The sequence below is a fragment of the Palaemon carinicauda genome, chromosome 19 (genome assembly GCF_036898095.1).
Source record: "Palaemon carinicauda isolate YSFRI2023 chromosome 19, ASM3689809v2, whole genome shotgun sequence".
NCBI classification, from domain to species: Eukaryota; Metazoa; Arthropoda; class Malacostraca; order Decapoda; family Palaemonidae; genus Palaemon; species Palaemon carinicauda.
Window position 1 is genome coordinate 39,882,790 of NC_090743.1, and position 20,000 is coordinate 39,902,789.

Here is a 20,000-nt window from a genome sequence, read left to right on the forward strand (position 1 = left end):
ATAATTATTATTGTTATTATTATTATTATTATTATCTAAGCTACAACCCTAGTTAGAAAAGCAGGATACTATCAGCCCAAGGGCTACAACAGGGGAAAATGGTCCAGTGAGGAAAGGAAATAGGGAAACAGAATAGTGTGCCCGAGTGTGCCTTCAAGCAAGATAACTCTAACCCAAGACAGTGGAAGACCACGGTACAGAGGCTATGGCACTATCCAAAACTATCATTATTATTATTATTATTATTATTATTATTAGCTAAGCTATAGTACAACCCTAGTTGGAAAATCTGGATACTATAAACCCAAGGGTTCCATCGGAAAATAGCCCAGTGAGGAAAAGAAATAAGGAAACAGAATGGTGCGCCTGAGTATACTTCCAAACAAGTTAACTAACCCAAGACAGTAGAAGACTTCACAAAAACAATTATAAAAACACGTCACCTGACTCAAAGTTAGATTGTAAAAATGTCTTGAAAGAAATCAATAAGATGACCACTCCCCCGACCCCCCACCCCCATGACCTGCCATTCCAGCTCCCACCCACCAACCAACCCCGTGATTCCAGGATAAGAGTCACGCACGGCAAAAGGAACAACCGTCGAACATAACTAGGTCTGACTGACTCTGACGATCGTACAATATATATTGATTGTCGTATAATCGGTGAAACTGAACTGGCTGTAAGCTGTTATAACCAGTCTTCACTTGTGGAAACTTGGTAGTCCTTTTTTATTCATATTCAGTCAATACGTTTTAATATTCCTAACGACTGTTTGGACATTCCAACTTGCTTATTGAAAATATAACTCGCAGGATCTTGGCAGCTTTTGTTTTCTGTATTTTACTTTTAATCCTTGTCTTTTCGTAGTTCACTGTCTGCATTATTTTATAAACTCTCTTCATTATTTAGGTCAGTCTATTCATTATTTGATAATTATAAAATATGATTATAATAAATTAGGTTTCTTGTTTTATATGATTCTATTTCTTCGCTCTTTCAACGCAGTGGTACTTACTTCATCTCAAAAATTTAATTTTCAATCAGGTGTTCATTCTCTATTTATAATCTGGAACGCCTCAATTCTTCCCTGTTCCCAAATTCATTCCCAAAAATCTTCATTTAGGGCCAGTTTCCCCCTCCCTTAAGAATTTTGGTCCGTTAACATACTTATACTTTTATCTTCCTATTCTTATCATATCTAATGTATACTACAAAGTATTTTCTTCGCCTCGTTCCCTATTTATGTAAGATCACAACAACAACAACAACAACAACAATAATAATAATAATAATAATAATAATAATAATAATAATAATAATAATAATATTTTCGTAGAAGACCCTCTTCAAGGCAAGTTTGATTGAAAACAGTGGCTGCCTCAGTAGCATTAATTTTGCAGTCTATTTTCCCAATAGTTTATATGATATAATAATAATAATAATAATAATAATAATAATAATAATAATAATAATAATAATAATAATAAACTTTAATCAAACTATCTTGGAAACCTTATATAAGGTCCCTATATCGGTAAAAACGTATTATTAGTATTATTATTATTATTATTATTATTATTATTATTATTATTATTAGTAGTAGTAGTAGTAGTAGTAGTAGTAGTATCATTATGATTATTATTATTATTATTATTATTATTATTATTATTACTAGCCAAGCTACAACCCTAGTTGAAAAAACAGGATGCTATAAGCCCAAGGGATACAAGGAAAAATAGCCCAGTGAGGAAAGGAAATCTTTTCTTTTTAATTTCCCGAAATACAAATTCCAAAGAAAATTTAACAATAATCTACCTCATGAAATGAGAAATAGGTACGATAAATAAACAATTAAATAGATAAACTACAAGAAAAGTAATGAACAGTTAATATAAACATTTCTTCGATAGCTTCATGTCCGCAATTTCTTACCAACTCTTGATTGGGCTCGATCTATTCTAACGACTCCCAACTGAGTACTTGCATGTCTGCCCAATCATATGCTTGCAGGCACGTGCAGTAAAATTCAATATTCCACTGACCCTGGGACCATTGCTTTCCCAATAAGAAGATTGCGTTAGAATGTGGTGCTTGACAGTCTACCACTGTCTGGGGTTAGAGGTCTCTTGCTTTAGAGTACACTAGAGCACATTATTCTATATGTTTCGCTATTTTTCTCTGTTGGAGCCCTTGGGCTTATAGCATCTTGATTTTTAACTAAGGCTGTAGCTTAGATAATAATAATAATAATAATAATAATAATAATAATAATAATAATAATAATAGTGTAGTAGTAGACGTAGTCTTGGATAGTGCCATAGCCTCTGTACTATGGTTTTCCACTGTTTGGGGTTAGAGGTCTCTTACGTGAGGGTACACTCGGGCACATTGTTTTATCATATTTCTTTTCCCTTTTTTATTGAAGTTTTAATAGTTCATATGTGAAAGATCTGTTTTAATGTTGTTACTGTTCTTAAAATATTTTATTTTAATTGATCATTACATCTCTTGCAGTTTATTTATTCCCTCATTTCCTTTCCTCACTGGGCTATTCTTTTCCTGCTGGACCTTGGGCTTATAACATCCTGCTTTTCCAGGTACGGTTGTAGCTTAGAAGATAATAATAATAATAATAATAATAATAATAATAATAATAATAATAGTAATAATAATAATGATGATGATGATGATAATAATAATCTGACTCTACAGTTGGACACATGATTTCCTGGCACTCCTTGTTCTGAAGGAATGCACCTTATGGCACCCTTACTGCGCGGGAATAACCAAACAGATTCTATTGCGAGAGAGGCAGAGGTGGTGGATTATACAAACACAGGAAAAGGAGTATCAGGGTGTACTTCTTCAGAGAGAGGTGTGTCTGAAATTCCAGTGTCCAACTGTACTTGAAGGGGCGTCTGACTTTTGAATCTGATTGTACATAATCTGACCTGCATGATCTCTTATGACCTTGATTTGACCAATTTCCTATGTCTTTTCGTAGTTTATATATGAAATATCTGTTTTGATGATGTTACTGTTTTCAAAATCTATTTTAATTTTTCATTACTTTTCATATTGTTTATTTATTTCCTTATATCCTTTCTTACCGAGCTTTTTTTTTCCTTGTTGAATCCCTTGGGCTTATAGCATCTTGATTTTCCAACTAGGGTTGTAGCTTGGCTAGTAATGATAATAATAATAATAATAAAAATAATAATAATGATAATAATGATAATGATAATGATAATGATAATGATAATGATAATGATAATACATATTAATCAAAGGGTCTTAGAAGTACGAAATCCTGTTATTACTTGTAAACGTATTTTAATACAAGGCATTTCTAATCGTAGCCGTAGAGTAATTTCTATAAACAATGATTAATTTATCAGGACGTTAGATTTTGAGAAGAGAGCATAAAGTGGGTACATAATTGCGATTGATGTTAAAATTTTGAATTTTGCTAAATTGCCGTCACAGAATAAAAAGGTGATTTTTATTTTTTTTTTTTTATTTATTTTTTTTTTTTATTTTTTACAAATCAATAAATCATATAAAAAAGCTAAACATATAAACTATGTAGAGCAGTGATATAATAAAATTTTTGAACTTTGTTGTCACAGACTAAAGATTTCAACATTATAACAAAATAAAAAAATTCTAAATAAAAAAAACAAAAACAAATAAATTATGTACGACGGTAATGGAGATCGTAATAGATAGGCAAATAATCTCAACTAATTAAATTTTGAATATGTTATACTAGTGCACGCGACCCGTCAAAAGAACGGCTGAGTATCTAGATGGATATGCACACACACACACGCACATGCTTCTAACCCGGGTATGACTACCTCCCTCTCCCCCGAGGTACGGAGAGAGCTGAACGTGACTCTCTCTCTCTCTCTCTCTCTCTCTCTCTCTCTCTCTCTCTCTCTCTCTCTCTCTCTCTCTCTCTCTAATATATATTCATATATATAGTAATAATAATAAATGTATAGGTATATATAATCATCTATATGTACATATATTTATATGATCATATCCATACACACACACATTATATATATATATATATATATATATATATATATATATATATATGTATATATACAGTATATATATAGTATATATATAGTATATATATGTATGTATATATATGTATATATATATATATATATATATATATATATATATATATATATATATATATGGATAGAGAGAGAGAGAGAGAGAGAGAGAGACTTGCTCTTTACTATTATACAGGGGAGAATGGTGTCATAGAACCAAAGGTCAACAATGCTACAAAACAATAAACCATTTAGAAACAGCAAAACAAATAAACTACGTAAGACGACATAAAAACTATAAAATGCACCAATAATTCATATCCAAACTTCTAGGATCAAATTGGTATATGCCTCAAGTTCCGATTGAAGAATGGAATGCAGGAAATGAAGATAAAGGTTTGACAGACATCAATACTTAGGTTCGAGATCTTTGGAAAGGTCAGAGCGTGACGTCATAGCCCCTCCCCCCCACCTACTCCTGTGAAATTTCTATTTTGTTTATACGAAGATGCTGCGTAGAAAACTTTTCAGTCTTGCATCGAATGCAAATTGTAATTAACGTAAAATAGGTCAATAACAAAAAGAATACTGATTATGGCAATCCTGTTCTCGTTTGCAATTTATTATTATTATTATTATTATTATTATTATTATTATTAGCCAAGCTACAACCCTAGTTGGTAAAGAGGAATGGTATAAGACCAAGGGCTCCAACAGGGAAAAATAGCCCAGTGAGGAAAGGAAATAAGGAAACATAATCTATGCAAGATTTAATGAACAATTAGAATAAAATACTTCAAAAATAGTGAAACATTTAAAAAGATCTTTCATAAATAAACTATAAAAAGACTTATGTACGCCTGTTTAACATGAAAAACATTTGCTGCAACTTTGAACTTTAGAAGTTCTACCGATTCAACTACCCGATTAGGAAGACCATTCCACAACTTGGTCACAGCTGGAATAAAACTTCTAGAATACTGTGTAGTATTGAGCCTCAAAAAAAAATTGTCTACACTACACGCAGATCTTCCTAAGAATCCTCAAGAATCACATGAATATTCTTACAAAAAATCTAAAAAAAAATTCTTATATGAAATAAAATCAACTCACGGTTAATTCATTGGATTTCAGACGACCGAACACAATTTGACTGGCGTGACTGAATAAGCGTTGTTGCTCTTATGTCAGGATAAATCTTCATCCAAAGTAGTCTATAGTTGAGAACGTGGACACTTCAATTTGATAATTTCCATAGTCACTAAATAAGGATACACTTTGTTAACCCATTTCCTTTCCTCACTGGACTATTTTTACCTTTGAAGCCCTTGCACTTATAGTGTCATGGTCTTCCAACTAGGTTTGTAGCTTAGCTAGTAATAATAATACTTGGAAAACTGGGATATATAGATAGTTGAGGACTGCTATGCTTCTGGGCGAAAGTGAAATCAAGGATGATAAACAAGATGATTGTCTACTATCCTTGGGTTCGTCTATCAAAGTGTTTTTTTTTTTCCCCATTTGTTTGGGGTAGGCACGGTTGCCTTCTTTTTGAAGGACTAGGCTTTGCTGCAAGTTCAAACTTGCAGCAAATGTTTTCATGTTGAACAGGCTGACATAGGTCTTTTTATAGTTTATATTTGAAATGTCTGTTTTAATGCTGTTATTGTTTTTAAAATATTTCATTTTAATTGTTCATTACTTCTTATATCGCTTATTTATTTCCCCCTTTCTTTAAAGAAAAAGGCAATCATGACTAAGGTATCTCTACAAATAATCATTATAATCGTCAGCAATTTCCTTGAACAAAAATACAATTCCAATATTTCTATGATGAATTTTTCTTTAAACTTTTACACACTCACACACACACACACAAACACACACACACACACACACACATATATATATATATATATATATGTATATATATATATATATATATCCACATTATATCAACATCAACCCGTATCCTTAACAAGGGGTGGCTCTAGAAAATACGAAGCAATGATCACTGTTACACTCATACTTAAACTGCTGACCTGTAGCTGTACCGCTGATCCACCCTTAAATCTAAGCTAATCCTTTTGAAACTTCTACTTATTTACATATTCAATAATTCTTATGACACATGCAATAAACAAACAAAACATTTATGCATGCACCTCGCACTCCACGCGAGAGATTAGTTCACCAAACTTTCAAATGGGCCCCACAAGGCAATAAAAGAGTTGGAAAACCCAGGCTTACATGGCTGAGGACTATGAAGCGTGAAGTAGGAGATGATGAATGGAGAAGCATTGATTTAAAAGTTCAAGAAATCTAACCGAGGCCCTTTAGTTTGCGTTAATAGGTGTAGGAGGAGATGATGATGATGATGACTCATTTTCCTTCCATTACTGTACATTTCAAGTTCTTCCATTAAGTTTCTGTAATTTTCATTATCTCTTAACCTATTATCTATTCATTAATCGATATGATTCAATAATCATTTTAACTGCTTCCATTCTATTAACTTCTATATCAACATCCTATACTTTATCACCATGGATCTCATTTACTCTTAAAGCTCCCTAAGTAATATCTACTTTGAATTTTCTCTTCATTTCTCTTCTTGTCAAGCTAATTTCTTTCTACAGCTTTGGCAGTCTCTCTTCCCCATCACCAATCATCATCAAATAATAACCAACCAATCCACGCTCCATTCATGACCAAGTTCATTATTCTACAACTTCGCATCTACTGCACTTACTCTCTTCACTCGACTCATCCATAAATATGCCAGTTAGCCACTGAGGCATTTTCACACCTTGGTTTCTGACTCCTTTCATGCAAAAAAAAAAAAAAAAAAACTCCATTGTATAAACTAAAACATACACTTCATTCCATGGTGATAAATTTTGATCCCACTTAACAACTTATCTTTTACCTATGGTGCTAGAAAATAGTCGAAAATTAGATACTTAAACATTTTCCTTACTACCACACAGCTGCTGATCTTTATTTTCAAATTTCTCACATAACTACTTCATGACAATCTATTCCCTATCGAAACTCCTACCATTATTCTTACTTTCCCAATCGAAACCAAGTAATATTCATCATGTTATTCAACCATAATTCTTATAGCCTCCTCTATCATCTTCATCATTATGCAAATGAACAATTAGTATCCCTCCGAGTCAATCCTTTGGAACCTTTCCCATATATAGACATACCTTCTGAATCCTGGTCAGCCTCCCAATAACAGTTCACTAGCATTATTAAACATCTAATTTACAATTCTACTAATATGTAGTGCATTTCATATTCTTAAAGCTTTTATTGGATTCTCTTACGTTAACAACAATATTATTATTATTATTATTATTATTATTATTATTATTATTATTATTATTATTATCACTTGCTGAGCTACAACCTTAGTTGGAAAAGCAGGATGCTATAAGCCCAGTGGATTATATTTCGTATATGAATGATAAAAACTCTAACAGAACAAGAGGAAGAGAAATAATATAGAATAGCGTACCCGAGTATACCTTACAGCAAGAGAACTCTTACCCAAGATAGTGGAAGACCATGGTACAGAGGCTATGGCACTACCCATGACTAGAGAACAATGGTTTGATTTTGGAGTGTCATTCTCATAAAAGAGCTGCTTACCATAGCTAAAGAGTCTGTTCTACCCTTACCAAGAGGAAAGTGGCCACGGGACAATTACAGTGCAGTAGAAAACCCGTTCGGTGGAGAGGAATTGTTTGGTAATCGTAGGGTTGTCAAGTGTATGAGGACAGAGGAGACTGTGTTTAGAATAGGCCAGACTATTCAGGCTATTTTAAGCATTATGAAAAAATAAATGACTCAATTGAGCTATAATCTCTTTCTCTTCAGACAGAATCGGTCTATTTACAATCGTACTAATATTCAATTGTTCATAAACCTTCTTCTCTGTATATACTTTTTTTTTTTAGCAATTTCTTCCCCCTTTCTTTGTTTTCTCCCTTCTCACACTCTTTTTAAAGACAATTCTTGTTTTATCACATTCCTCTTGATTTAATCTAATCTCTTTGTTCATGATCTCCCATTCCGTTGTGTAATTGCTTCTCCCTCAAAAATAAAATTTCATATATGCATACACACACACACACACACACACACACACACACATATATATATATATATATATATATATATATATATATATATATATATATATATATATATATATATATATATATATATATGTGTGTGTGTGTGTGTGTGTGTGTATGTGTGTGTATGGGTGTGTATGTGTATTCACGCAGCATTTTAGCATTTGCAGGAATGGATCCTGAATCTTCCTAGAGACCGCATAGAATATTTATCCTATTTGCAACTGTGGTCAATATACGTCAGTGAACATATCTATCAGTAATGCAGTATCATATCCATATTTCATGGTGGCTGTAGTCCTGGCTCGATAAGGTTCTTACACAGAACTAGACTAGTTTGTATTCATCCGTTTTACTTCTCAAACAACTTAGAAGGAATGTTCGTTTGTTAATAATAATAATAATAATAATAATAATAATAATAATAATAATAATAATAATAATAATAATAATAAAATGCACAACTTGTTTTGCGTCTGTAGACTTACATTGAGTATGCGTAATGTTTTGAGAATGTCTTGACAACTTTCTGCCAAGAATATTTCAACTCTTGACCCCAATTAAACACACTTTTCTTACAACAATGATTGAAATAAAGGAAAACTTTATTGCTTCAGTGCAATAATAAAGATAACAAAATCGAAGAGGGTGCAGTGAAGTCACATGTGTTGGGTAATACTCTTATAACGTATGGATTATTGATCTTTGCAAAAGCAGCTGTTAAGCTGTGCTCCCTTACGAAAAACTCGTTCTATTTACCCAAAAGAAATTTTTCCTCGGTGTGAAGGGACATTACTTAGTAAATTACGTTAGCAAAAAGGCTCTGGGGAGTGATTTGTTGTGTAGCCTATATGTGTGCAATCAGTGCACGACAGATATTGATAAGGTTCAAGTATTTGAAATTTATTAATAGACTTATCAGCAAATCATAAAAATCTAGATTAAATCAGCTGGGTAAAGTGCATATCAAGACAATGGAGAATTAACATAAGTGCCCTGATGCGTTTGTAAGTGCCTTGCCCTATCGCCATTAATAACAGTGCATGTGTATTAGACCGAGACGCGCACTTACTTAAAGACTTGTGTTCTATGAAGGTTAGAATGGGCACATTCCACACAGGACCTCTGAGGAAACCGACAAGACTGTCGAACACCCAACCGTCTTCACCACTCATCTCGAAAAAAAAAATTTTTCTTTGTCTCCTGCGATAACCCGATTTACCCCTTCAACGTCAGCTTTCCTTAACCACCGGCGGAAGTTTTTTTTTTTTTTAATCCAACGAAACTTTGCTACGACTTGGGAGAAAAGGGAAAATGAGGTGGACTACGGAGGGACAGAGAGGTATACGGACGCGGTTCTGTTTGGGATTAACACCTCGCCTGCTATGAATAGTAAAAGTGGGTCTACGGAGAGTTTGGGAACCCTGGTAACTTCGGTTGGCCCGGAGACCGAGAGTGGAATGTTGCGCGGGGTTTAATCACGCACGTTCTGCCTTCCAATTGGTCCATTTAAAAACTTGGGGCGCTAACTGTTCGCTTACACTATCAGTCCGTATGAAAACATTGGTATATACCCATATATGATACGTAACCGGAAGGTTATACTCATGAATGACTAGTTTTAAAACAAAGAATTTATCTTGCTGCAGAGATTTTAAGATAGAATCCTTCTCAGGTAGAGATTTGATTGATAGAAAGCGCGTATATGTTACCATGGCGACCTATTGTTGACACGACGTCTAATGCAGTACTTACAAACCCCTCCTTTCACACAAAGCAACGGTGGACTAACACACTGCTAGACTAACCAAATTGTTCAATAGATACTTTGAGATTTCTCAGTCAGCAATATCTGTTTTGACGGTTTAATGAATTGGGAATTTGATATGATAAAACTCTATTACGTCATAACTTGGAAAGTAGAAGTCTAAAGAACAGGTAAAACATTGAATACTGACTTAGTGAAGGGATATAATCAATGAATGCAGTTGTTGTTTTTATTATTATTATTATTATTATTATTATCTAAGCTACAACCCTAGTTGGAGAAGCAGAATACTATAAGCCCAAGGGATCCAACTGGGTAAAAATAGCCCAGTAAGGAAAGGAATTTGGATAATTGTTTGAATTTCGTTAATATTTTTAACGAAACAAAACTAATTGAAAGTAGGCAGGATAATTCCAATAAATTCCGGAGACCAAATAATAAGATCATTGTAGAATTAATAAAGATATATGTATATGTAATTGTGGGAGGAAATAAGATCTAAAAGATAGTATAGATATTGCTGCAAAACGCCAAAATTGAAGTAAATTAAAAAAAAAAGTCTATTTACATTAAAGCTAGCAGGTAGGTCAGTTACTCATATCAATACATTCCATTAACCAATAAAATTGACTGCAGAGAGAGAGAGAGAGAGAGAGAGAGAGAGAGAGAGAGAGTAGAAATCACGAATAAATATAGTTAGCGTGGCTCATATTATTACTATTATTACTAGCCAAGTTACAACCCTAGTTGGAAAAACAAGATGCTATAAGCCCAAGGGCTCCAACAGTGAAAAATAGCCCAGTGACGAAAGGAAACAAGGCAATAAATAAATGATCAGAAAAAAATAATAATGAATCCTTATAAAAACAGTAACAACGTCAAAACAGATTTGTCATATATAAACTATAAAATGACTTATGTCAGCCTGTTCAACATAAAAACATTTTCTGCAACTTTGAACTTTTGAAGATCTATTGATTCTACTACCCGATTAGGAAGATAATTCCACAACGTGGTCACAACTGGAATAAAGCTTCTAGAATACCGTGCAGTATTGAGCCTCATGATGGAGAAGGCCTGACTATTAGAAGTAACTGCCTGCCTAGTATTATGAACAGGATGTAACTGTCCAGGGAGATCTGAATCGTATGCAACATGCATAATGAACTAACTGAACGACGGTGCCAAAGATTAATATCTATATCAGGAATAAAAAATTTAATAGACCGTAAGTTTCTGTCTAACAAATTAAGATGAGAATCAGCAGCTAAAGACCAGACAGAACAATACTTGAAACAAGGTAGAATGAAAAAATTAAAACACTTCTTCAGAATAGATTCATCACTGAAAATCTCAAATGACTTTCTTAATAACCAAATTCTTTTTGTACAATTGAAGAAGACACAGACCTAATGTGTTTCTCAAAAGTAAATTTGCTGTCAAGAATGACACCTAGAATTTTATAAGAATCATACAAAGTTAAAGAAACATAATCAATTCTGATGTTGAGGAGCCACTGTCCTTGACCTACTTACAATCATACTTTGAGTTTTGTTAGGATTCAACTTCATACCCCATAATTTGCACCATGCACTAATTTCAGCTAGATCTCTATGAAGGGATTCAGCAACCCCAAATCTACATTCAGGTGATGTATTTGATGCAAAGAGAGTAGCATCATCTGCATATGCAACAAGCTTGTTTTCTAGGCCAAACCACATGTCATGTGTATATAGTATGAAAAGTAATGGACCAAGAACACTACCCTGTGGAACACCAGATATCACATTCCTATACTCACTATGGTGCCCATCAACAACAACTCTTTGAGATCTATTACTTAAAAATTCAATAATGATGCTAGGAAACGACCCACCCACTCCCAACTGTTTGAGTTTGAAAACAAGGGCCTCATGATTAATATGGTCAAAGGCAGCACTAGAATCAAGGTCAATCATACGAAGTTCCTGACCACAATCAAGGGATTTCTGTACAGTATTGGAACGTCCCTGCCTGGGAATCTGTTGGACGGGAGTTCGAGAACCACTCAAGCTCGATAGCTTCTAGTAATGTCTACCAGCTGAGTCATGGACAGCCAATGCCTGGCCCTCCTTGGTTATAAGTTGTTGGAGTGGGGGCTTGGGCGCTGGTCACATGTATATATGGTGTTGAGAAATACGCGGTACTTCATTTCTGATGAGTTTGTTTATTTTGATAATTACTTTATACAGTATGCAAATGATATAAACAATCTTATTATTTTATCATATCTTTCTCATTCGAGTTCAGAGGTGCCCACTAGTCCTCATACCACCCCTCCCCACTACGGAAGACTACCACAGTGCTGACATAAGGTGGGCGTAATCTAACCTTAGTCCAAGTCAACCTTATTAAAAGTGTGTAGTTTGTTCTCTCTAATCTGTATCAGGATTGATTGATAGATTAAAAGCATTAGTTTTTGTCTGAAAGATCTAATTTTGTATCAGTAATTCTTCTTCACTTTTTTACGGATTTTCATGATAACGGATTATCTGGATATCGATAATGGATCAAAGTGAAATTCCGATCGGGTCACCGTAAACATTGAAGCAGGTGGATGTATGCGTTCTACTGAGGCAACATCCCGTTGTTAATGTTTACTGAATTGCAAAAACTATTTTGATATTTGATAAACAAATATTTTTATTTATCAAATGACTGAATTGGATACTGTCGCTACAGAGTTATGGGGTCCTTTTGACTGGCGAGACAGTACTACATTGGAACCTTCTCTCTGGTGACGGTTCCCTTTGCCTACTTATACACCGAATAGTCTGCCCTATTCTTTATATATACTTTTCTGTCTTCACACACCTGCCAACAATGAGATTATCAAACAAATTTTCTTCTCTCAAGGGATTAACTATTGCACTGTAATTATTCATTGGCTACTTTCTTCTTAGTAAGGGTAGAAGAGACTCTTCAGCTATGGTAAGCAGCTCTTCTAGGAGAAGGGCACTCCAAAATCAAACCATTGTTCTTTTGTCTTGGGTAGTGTCATAGCCTCTGTACCATGGTCTTCCACTGTCTTGAATTAGAGTTCTCTTGCTTAAGGGTACACTCTGGCACACTATTCTATTTCTCTCCCTCTTGTTATAGTTTATATAGGAAATATTCATTTTAATGTTGTTACTGTTCTTAAAATATTAATATCCTTGTTTTCTTTCTTCACTGGGCTATTTTCCCTGTTGAAGCCCTGGGCCTATAGTATCCTACTTTTCCAACTAGGGTTGTAGCTTAGCAAGTAATAATAATAATAATAATAATAATAATAATAATAATAATAATAATAATAATAATAATAATAATGATATGGAATAAAACTGAATATTATAATTATAAACAAAAGAAACTTAATGAAAATGATGACTTAATCTGAATTAACAAGACAAATACGAAGTTAATACATCAAAATATAAAAAAAATTGTCGAATAAACAAACGTAAGCAAGATGAAACAACAAATAACAGAGATAACTGAACTAAACCTAATAGATAAAAGTATATGTTGATATGAAAAAAAGGAATAGTCGTATATAAAAAAGAATTGAAGAAGCAAGAAGAATAGAATGAATGATTAACAAGGTTCAACGTGGTTTACGATCAGAGTAGAAGAGGTTCATTGAAGTTGAGGTTTATGGAAATTGAAAGTCCTAGATTTTGAGGTTCAGAGGTTAAAGGAGTTGAGAGGTTCATGGAAAAGTTCATCTAAATCAAGCTTCATGGAAATTGAGGTTCAAAAAGACTTAGGTTCATGGAAATTGAAGTTGAAAAACCACTTACGTCCATGGAAATTGAGGTTTCAAAAGAATTAGGTTCATGGAAATTGAGGTTCAAAAAGACTTGAGTTCATGGAAATTGAGGTTTCAAAAGAATTAGGTTCATGGAAATTGAGGTTTCAAAAGAATTAGGTTCATGGAAATTGAGGTTTCTAAATGACTCAGGTTCATGGAAATTGAGGTAAAATTTGTAAAAGTTAAGATTCATGAAGAGGTTTATAGAGGTTCATGGAAATTGAGGTTCAAAAAAACTTAGGTTCATGGAAATTAAGGTTCAAAAAGACTTAGGGTCATGGAAATTAGGATTTGTAAAAGTTAAGATTTATGAAGAGGTTTATAGAGGTTCATGGAAATCGAGGTTCACAGGAGCCGAGGTTCATAATAAATAGAAGTTGAATCGAAAGGAAGTTTGTCAGAGACGTATCTAACACACCAATCACAAAATTACCTCAACTGACTCCCTCTCTTGAACCCCCACCCAGCCACTCCTCCAATAGGCCACCCCCCACCCAGTCACACCCCCGGCTTCCCCGACAACCCCCCCCCCCCAACCCACCCGGCCATCCCACCCGGTCACCCCCCACCCGGCCAACCCACACTGGCCACCCCCAACTCGGCCACCTCCCCCTCAAACCCCCAATAGCTTTCCCTGAGTCGATAGTTATAGTACCGCATAGTCCACATTCCAGATGTCTCAGTGGGAATGGGAATCGGAATGGTTGCGGCATGTGTTGTGTTGGTTTTCGGGAATTAGTGTTGGTTCCCCTGTTCTTGATTTATTGGGATTTTAGACGTAATTATTTTCAATAATGATTCATAAGTGCATTTAGTCTTATCATTTCATCAAATTGGGTTTTTTGAGTAGAGTCCGACGGGTTGGGAAATTTCCCATTGTTTTATAGGGATTTTTATTGATATTAGAAGATTTAATTATATTTTTGTAATCTTAATTAGGACCTTAAGAAATGCATACAGTACACCGTGTGAGGTGTACTTACGTTAGACCTTTGAATGCTCTGAATAAATCAAATGGAGTTTTCTTTTATTTTCCTTTGATAGGATGAAATTTCATATTTTTATCAATTTCACAATAAACATGAATTAGTTAAATAACATTTTATATAAGCAAGCAAAGGATAAAAAAGTAAGAAAAAAAAAAGAAATACCCCATGAATATAATGATTGGCCTGTTGGTAACGTTTTTTTTTCCTGGTGGTTGCCAGACTGGGGTTCGAGTCCCGCTCAGACTCGTTACTTCTTTTGGTCGCTGCAACCTCACCATCCTTGTGAGGTAAGGATGGAGGGTTTGGGGGAGCTTATAGGTCTGTCTGTTGAGTCATCAGTAGCCATTGCCTGGCCCTCCTTGGTCCTAGCTTGTGTGGAGAGGGAGCTAGGGCGCAGATCATAATATGGTTAGTCGCTATGGCATTGTCCTGCTTGATAGGGCAATGTCACTGTCCCTTGCCTCTGCCATTCATGAGTGGCCTTTGAACTTTCAAGTTACGTAGAATTTTCTTAATAAGTTATGTAGTTTTCATAATTTTGAAATAAAAGCTGAAAATTTTGCTGGAAATAGCATCTACAATTGTGTATATATCTTACCTGAATGACAGAAAATCAGCAGTTAGTAATCTAAGGAAATGGACAATATATTGCTTAAGAATTCAACGAATATCTGCAAAATATTTTGGAAGATTTTCGACTCCCATCCTTCGGTTCTTCATTGTTAAAGTTGACATTGGCTTGTACATAAAGAGAGCTACATTTATATTAATCAGTTTACTGATTAACATGAACCGGTTAAAATCTGGATTAACTCAAGAAAACGAAGTTAAGGAAGTATCACTAACACTCGTGATTTTAATGAATGTAAATATCAACCACAGTGGCATTTATGATAAATGCTTCTGGCTGGGCAAGGATTCGAACCTATGATAGCTCAATTGGTCAAGTCGTCCCTGCAGGCATTTATTTCTGCTCAGGACATAGGTTCGAATCCTTTCCCAGCCAGAAGCATTTATCATAAATGAATTTCCAGTGGATATGTATTCCCAAAGGTAGAATTCTGTATTAAATACCTTGTGGTTGATATTTACATTATAAGTAAATAATATAGTCAAAAGGTGATCAATATTGCTGTTGTTGTAAGGTTGTGATAACCTATTTGAAACGTCCTTGCATGGGAATCTGTTGGACGGGAGTTCGAGAACCACTCAAGCTCGATAGCTTCTAGTAATGTCTACCAGCTGAGTCATAGACAGCCACTGCCTGGCCCTCCTTGGTTATAACTTGTTGGAGAGGGGCTTGGGCACTGGTCACATGTGTATATGGTCAGTCTCTAGGGCACTGCCCTGTCCTTTGCTTCTGCCATTCACGAGTGACCTTTAAACCTTTTGAAAGTTATGATTCCTGTTTGGAAAACAGAGGTGATAAGAGTGTCACGACTGAGATGGTGTGGGCATGTGTTGGGTATGGATGGTGGGGAGGGAGTGAGGAGGGCTTAGGAGGATATTGTTGGGGGGAGAGGATCCAGAGGGAGGCAGAGAATTATATAGCGAGATAAGGTGAGGGATGATATGGAGAGAAGAGGTTTGGTGGAAGAGGGTGCCTTCGATAAAAGGCATTGGAGAAGACGCGTCAGGCAACCGACCCCTTAATGTAGGGATAACGGTGTGGAAGAAGAGGCAAAACAGAAGATATCAATGCATAGATAATGAAAAACAGCATTTGAGGTTAGAAGAAAAAAAATGTATCATTAAGATTCAAAGTGAGGCAGCAATTTCTCACGGACAAATGACAAGAAGGGTAAACAGAAGATCAGCTGACGAGACTTAATAACCGGACGTTCGTGATCGTATGTTGTGATCTGCCCATTCTAGGCTTAACCTACGGGCGTTGGCGCCCCTGACTCACTGACATGGTTCAGGGACGGATCTTCATCGATTGAACGAGGGAGAAGGAGTAAGGAAAGTTACAGTAGGAGCTGTTGAATAGGATTCCTTTGGTCTTGTATCGAGTAAGAATCCTGATGTTATGGTAAAGTTAGTGATTATTTCTGTTTTACTATTTCTATGATAATCTAATTTTCCATTTTCTTGTTTATACATATTTCCTTTGGTGAAAACCCCGACTTATTATATAGATACATTTAATTCCTAAAATCATTTTTCTATATACACATATATACCTATATATATATATATATATATATATATATATATATATATATATATACATATATATGTATTTATATATATGTATATGTGTAAATATATATATAAATATATATATACATACATATATATATATATATATATATATATATCTATATATACATACACATACACAATTATATATATACATATATATATATATATATATATATATATATATATATATATATATATATACAGTATATGTATGTATAAATTTGTATAACTAGTAACATATTGCAATCACAAATTTGAAGAAAAAGAAAAAACATCATGCTATAATGAAACGGAGAAAAAGAATTGAAAGAATTATTCCTAAAAGAAAACGAGGAATACGTGTTCGGAAACCGTGATCCTGTCAAAATGTATCTTTTATCCCAAGAATGACTTTCCTATCTCTCCCAATTTAATTCAGTGTGCCCAGTGATTATGTGGAATTTTGGTAAAATTTTGGTTATGAATTATATTTAGTATATTGCATTATCCTACTAACAAACCAGTCTAGAGATAAGGAAAATAACAAAACATTGTAACAATGCACAAGAGAGAGATTATTAATAACAATAATTATTAATCATCAATTATAAGCTTTATTCAGGGTTGTGGTGGCCTACGTGATACCGTCCCTGATCGCCAGACTGGGGTTCGGGTCCCGCTCAAACTCGTTAGTTCCTTTGGTCGCTGTAACCTCACCATCCTTGTGAGCTAAGGATGGGGTGTTTGGGGGAGTCTATAGGTCTATCTGCCGAGTCATCAGCAGCCATTGCCTGGCCCTCCATGGTCATAGCTTGGGTGGAGAGGAGGCTTGGGGGCTGATTATACGTATATATGGTAAGTCTCTATGACATTGTCCTGCTTGATAGGGCAATGCCACTGTTCCTTCCCTCTGCCATTCACTAGCGTTCTTTAAACCTTTAAACGCAAAAACAGAAACAAGACAGAAGAAAGAAGAGGAGAACTAGAAGATGATTAAGATGAAAGCAAAGACAAGAAAACAGGTTTTTCTATAACTAGGGAAGAATATAGGTAAATTCCTGTGTAATCAATACCTTACAAAAATTCCTCTTTGAATATTTCAGTATCACAGGATTGATTTAGTTTTACGCGTGTTGGATGTGAAAACAATTTTTGTAAGCTTTTTTTTTTTTTTTTTAAACAGATTTTTCTTAAGCAATATTAGAATATGTTTATTTTGTTTATTTATGAAGCCTTTGGCGTGTTTGTATGTCTGTGAGTGAAGTTTAATTAGTGCCTTACGTGCTAATATTTATTCTTATATACCGGGTGGTCCATAAGCAACACGCATATATACAGGGTGGTGCAAAAGTAGGTGGACAGTGTGTGGAATAGGTTCACGTATCAGCTATATTATCACAAGTGTATTTTGGTTCTCAATGAAGATTTAAGGGCTTTTGTATTAATGTTCTCAATAAAATTCAATTGTCAATGCAATAATTGTGTTAGTAAATATAATTGTATGCATATATAATCTCAAAATAAAGAGTAAAAATTATTATATGTATATGTAATCTCAAAATAGATGTAATAATTTCCTGTCCACCTACTTTTGGACCACACAACAACAACAAATGCAGCTGTTTCTAGTCTATTCTAGTCCACTGCAGGACAAAGGCAAGAAACATATCCATATTCATGTCTGTGTTCTGGCCAGTTTTCATTACCACGCTGGCCAGTACGGATTGGTGATGGTGGGAGATTTTCGTCTGATTGCTCACTGGAAACTAACTTAGCGTATGTGGCCCTGACTAGTACAACTTTGCTGATGATTATTTCGATGCGGGAACTTTTTCACCATGTTAAGGTATTCCCACTTACTCAAAAATGGACGTTTATATACGAATAAATATGAATATATAAAAAAAATTTGTGCGTTTATACATACATAATACACACACACACACATATATATATATAAGTATATATATATATATATATATATATATATATATATATATATATATAAAAACAAAGATTTTTCCGTTGTAGTGGCCGATTTGGTAACGTCACCCACCGACTGGTGATCACCAGACTGGGGTTAGAGTCCCACTCAAAATCGTTAGTTTCTTTGGTCGCTGCAACCTCACCATCATCGTGAGCTCAGGAACTCTTTAGGTCTATCTGCTGAGTCAGAAGCAGCCATTGCCTGGCCCTTATTGGTCCTGGCTTGGGTGGAGAGCGGGTTTGGGCACTGACCATATGTATATGTGGTTAGTCTCGAGGGCACTGTCCTGCTTGATAGGGCAATGTCACTGTCCCTTGCCTCTGTCATTCATAAGCGGAATTTAAACCTTTAAAAGCAACTCCTCACCCTATTATAGTGTTCAGTTTTAGCAACTATATAAGGTAATGTAATCCACAGCATAAACCATCAGAGGTAAAATGGCATTTTAAGAAGTCATTAAACAAAGAAAAAGTCAATAAATAAAGGTTACTAAATCACCAAGCGAAACCCCGTGTGTGTGTGTTTGTGTGTGTGTATAAGACATCAATAAACCCTATACCTTTCCTACCTTATTGGCCAGTGCTTCACTGCTCTACAGGATACAGTATAGCCTGTATTGATTCCTTGCCTCAGACAGGTGTTCGCGAAACAACAACACTAGCATTCTTCTTCTTCTTGCAAAAGTTTAAACTTGCAGCAAGTGTTTTTATGTTGATCTGGCTGACGTAAGTCTCTTTTTATAGTTTATATATCAAGGATCTGTTTTGGTGTTGTTACTGTTCTTTAGATATTTTACTGTTTTAATATTGTTACTGTTCTTTAAATATTTTTTTTTGTTAATTTTCATATGGTTTGTTAATTTCCTTATTTGCTTTCCTCACTGGGCTATTTTTCCCTTTTGGAGCCCGTAAGTTTATAACATCCTGCTTTTCCAACTAGAGTTGTTACTTAGATGGTAATAATAATAATAATGATAATAATAATAATAATAATAATAATAATAATAAAAT

The 20,000-nt window shown here is 34.6% G+C and overlaps 1 protein-coding gene across 2 annotated transcripts in view; it reads right to left on the minus strand.

Moving 5' to 3' along the window:
* The window catches only part of LOC137658596 (cilia- and flagella-associated protein 36), a 76,974-nt gene extending 67,308 nt beyond the window's left edge, over positions 1 to 9,666 (minus strand). For both annotated transcript variants that reach the window (XR_011047382.1, XM_068393518.1), the window contains exon 1: positions 9,303 to 9,666. Coding sequence is in view for 1 of the 2 variants with exons in the window: in XM_068393518.1 (XP_068249619.1) it covers positions 9,303 to 9,405 (103 nt within the window). In the remaining variant the exon portion in view is untranslated. The remainder of the gene's footprint in view (positions 1 to 9,302) is intronic.
* Positions 9,667 to 20,000: the final 10,334 nt, after the last annotated feature.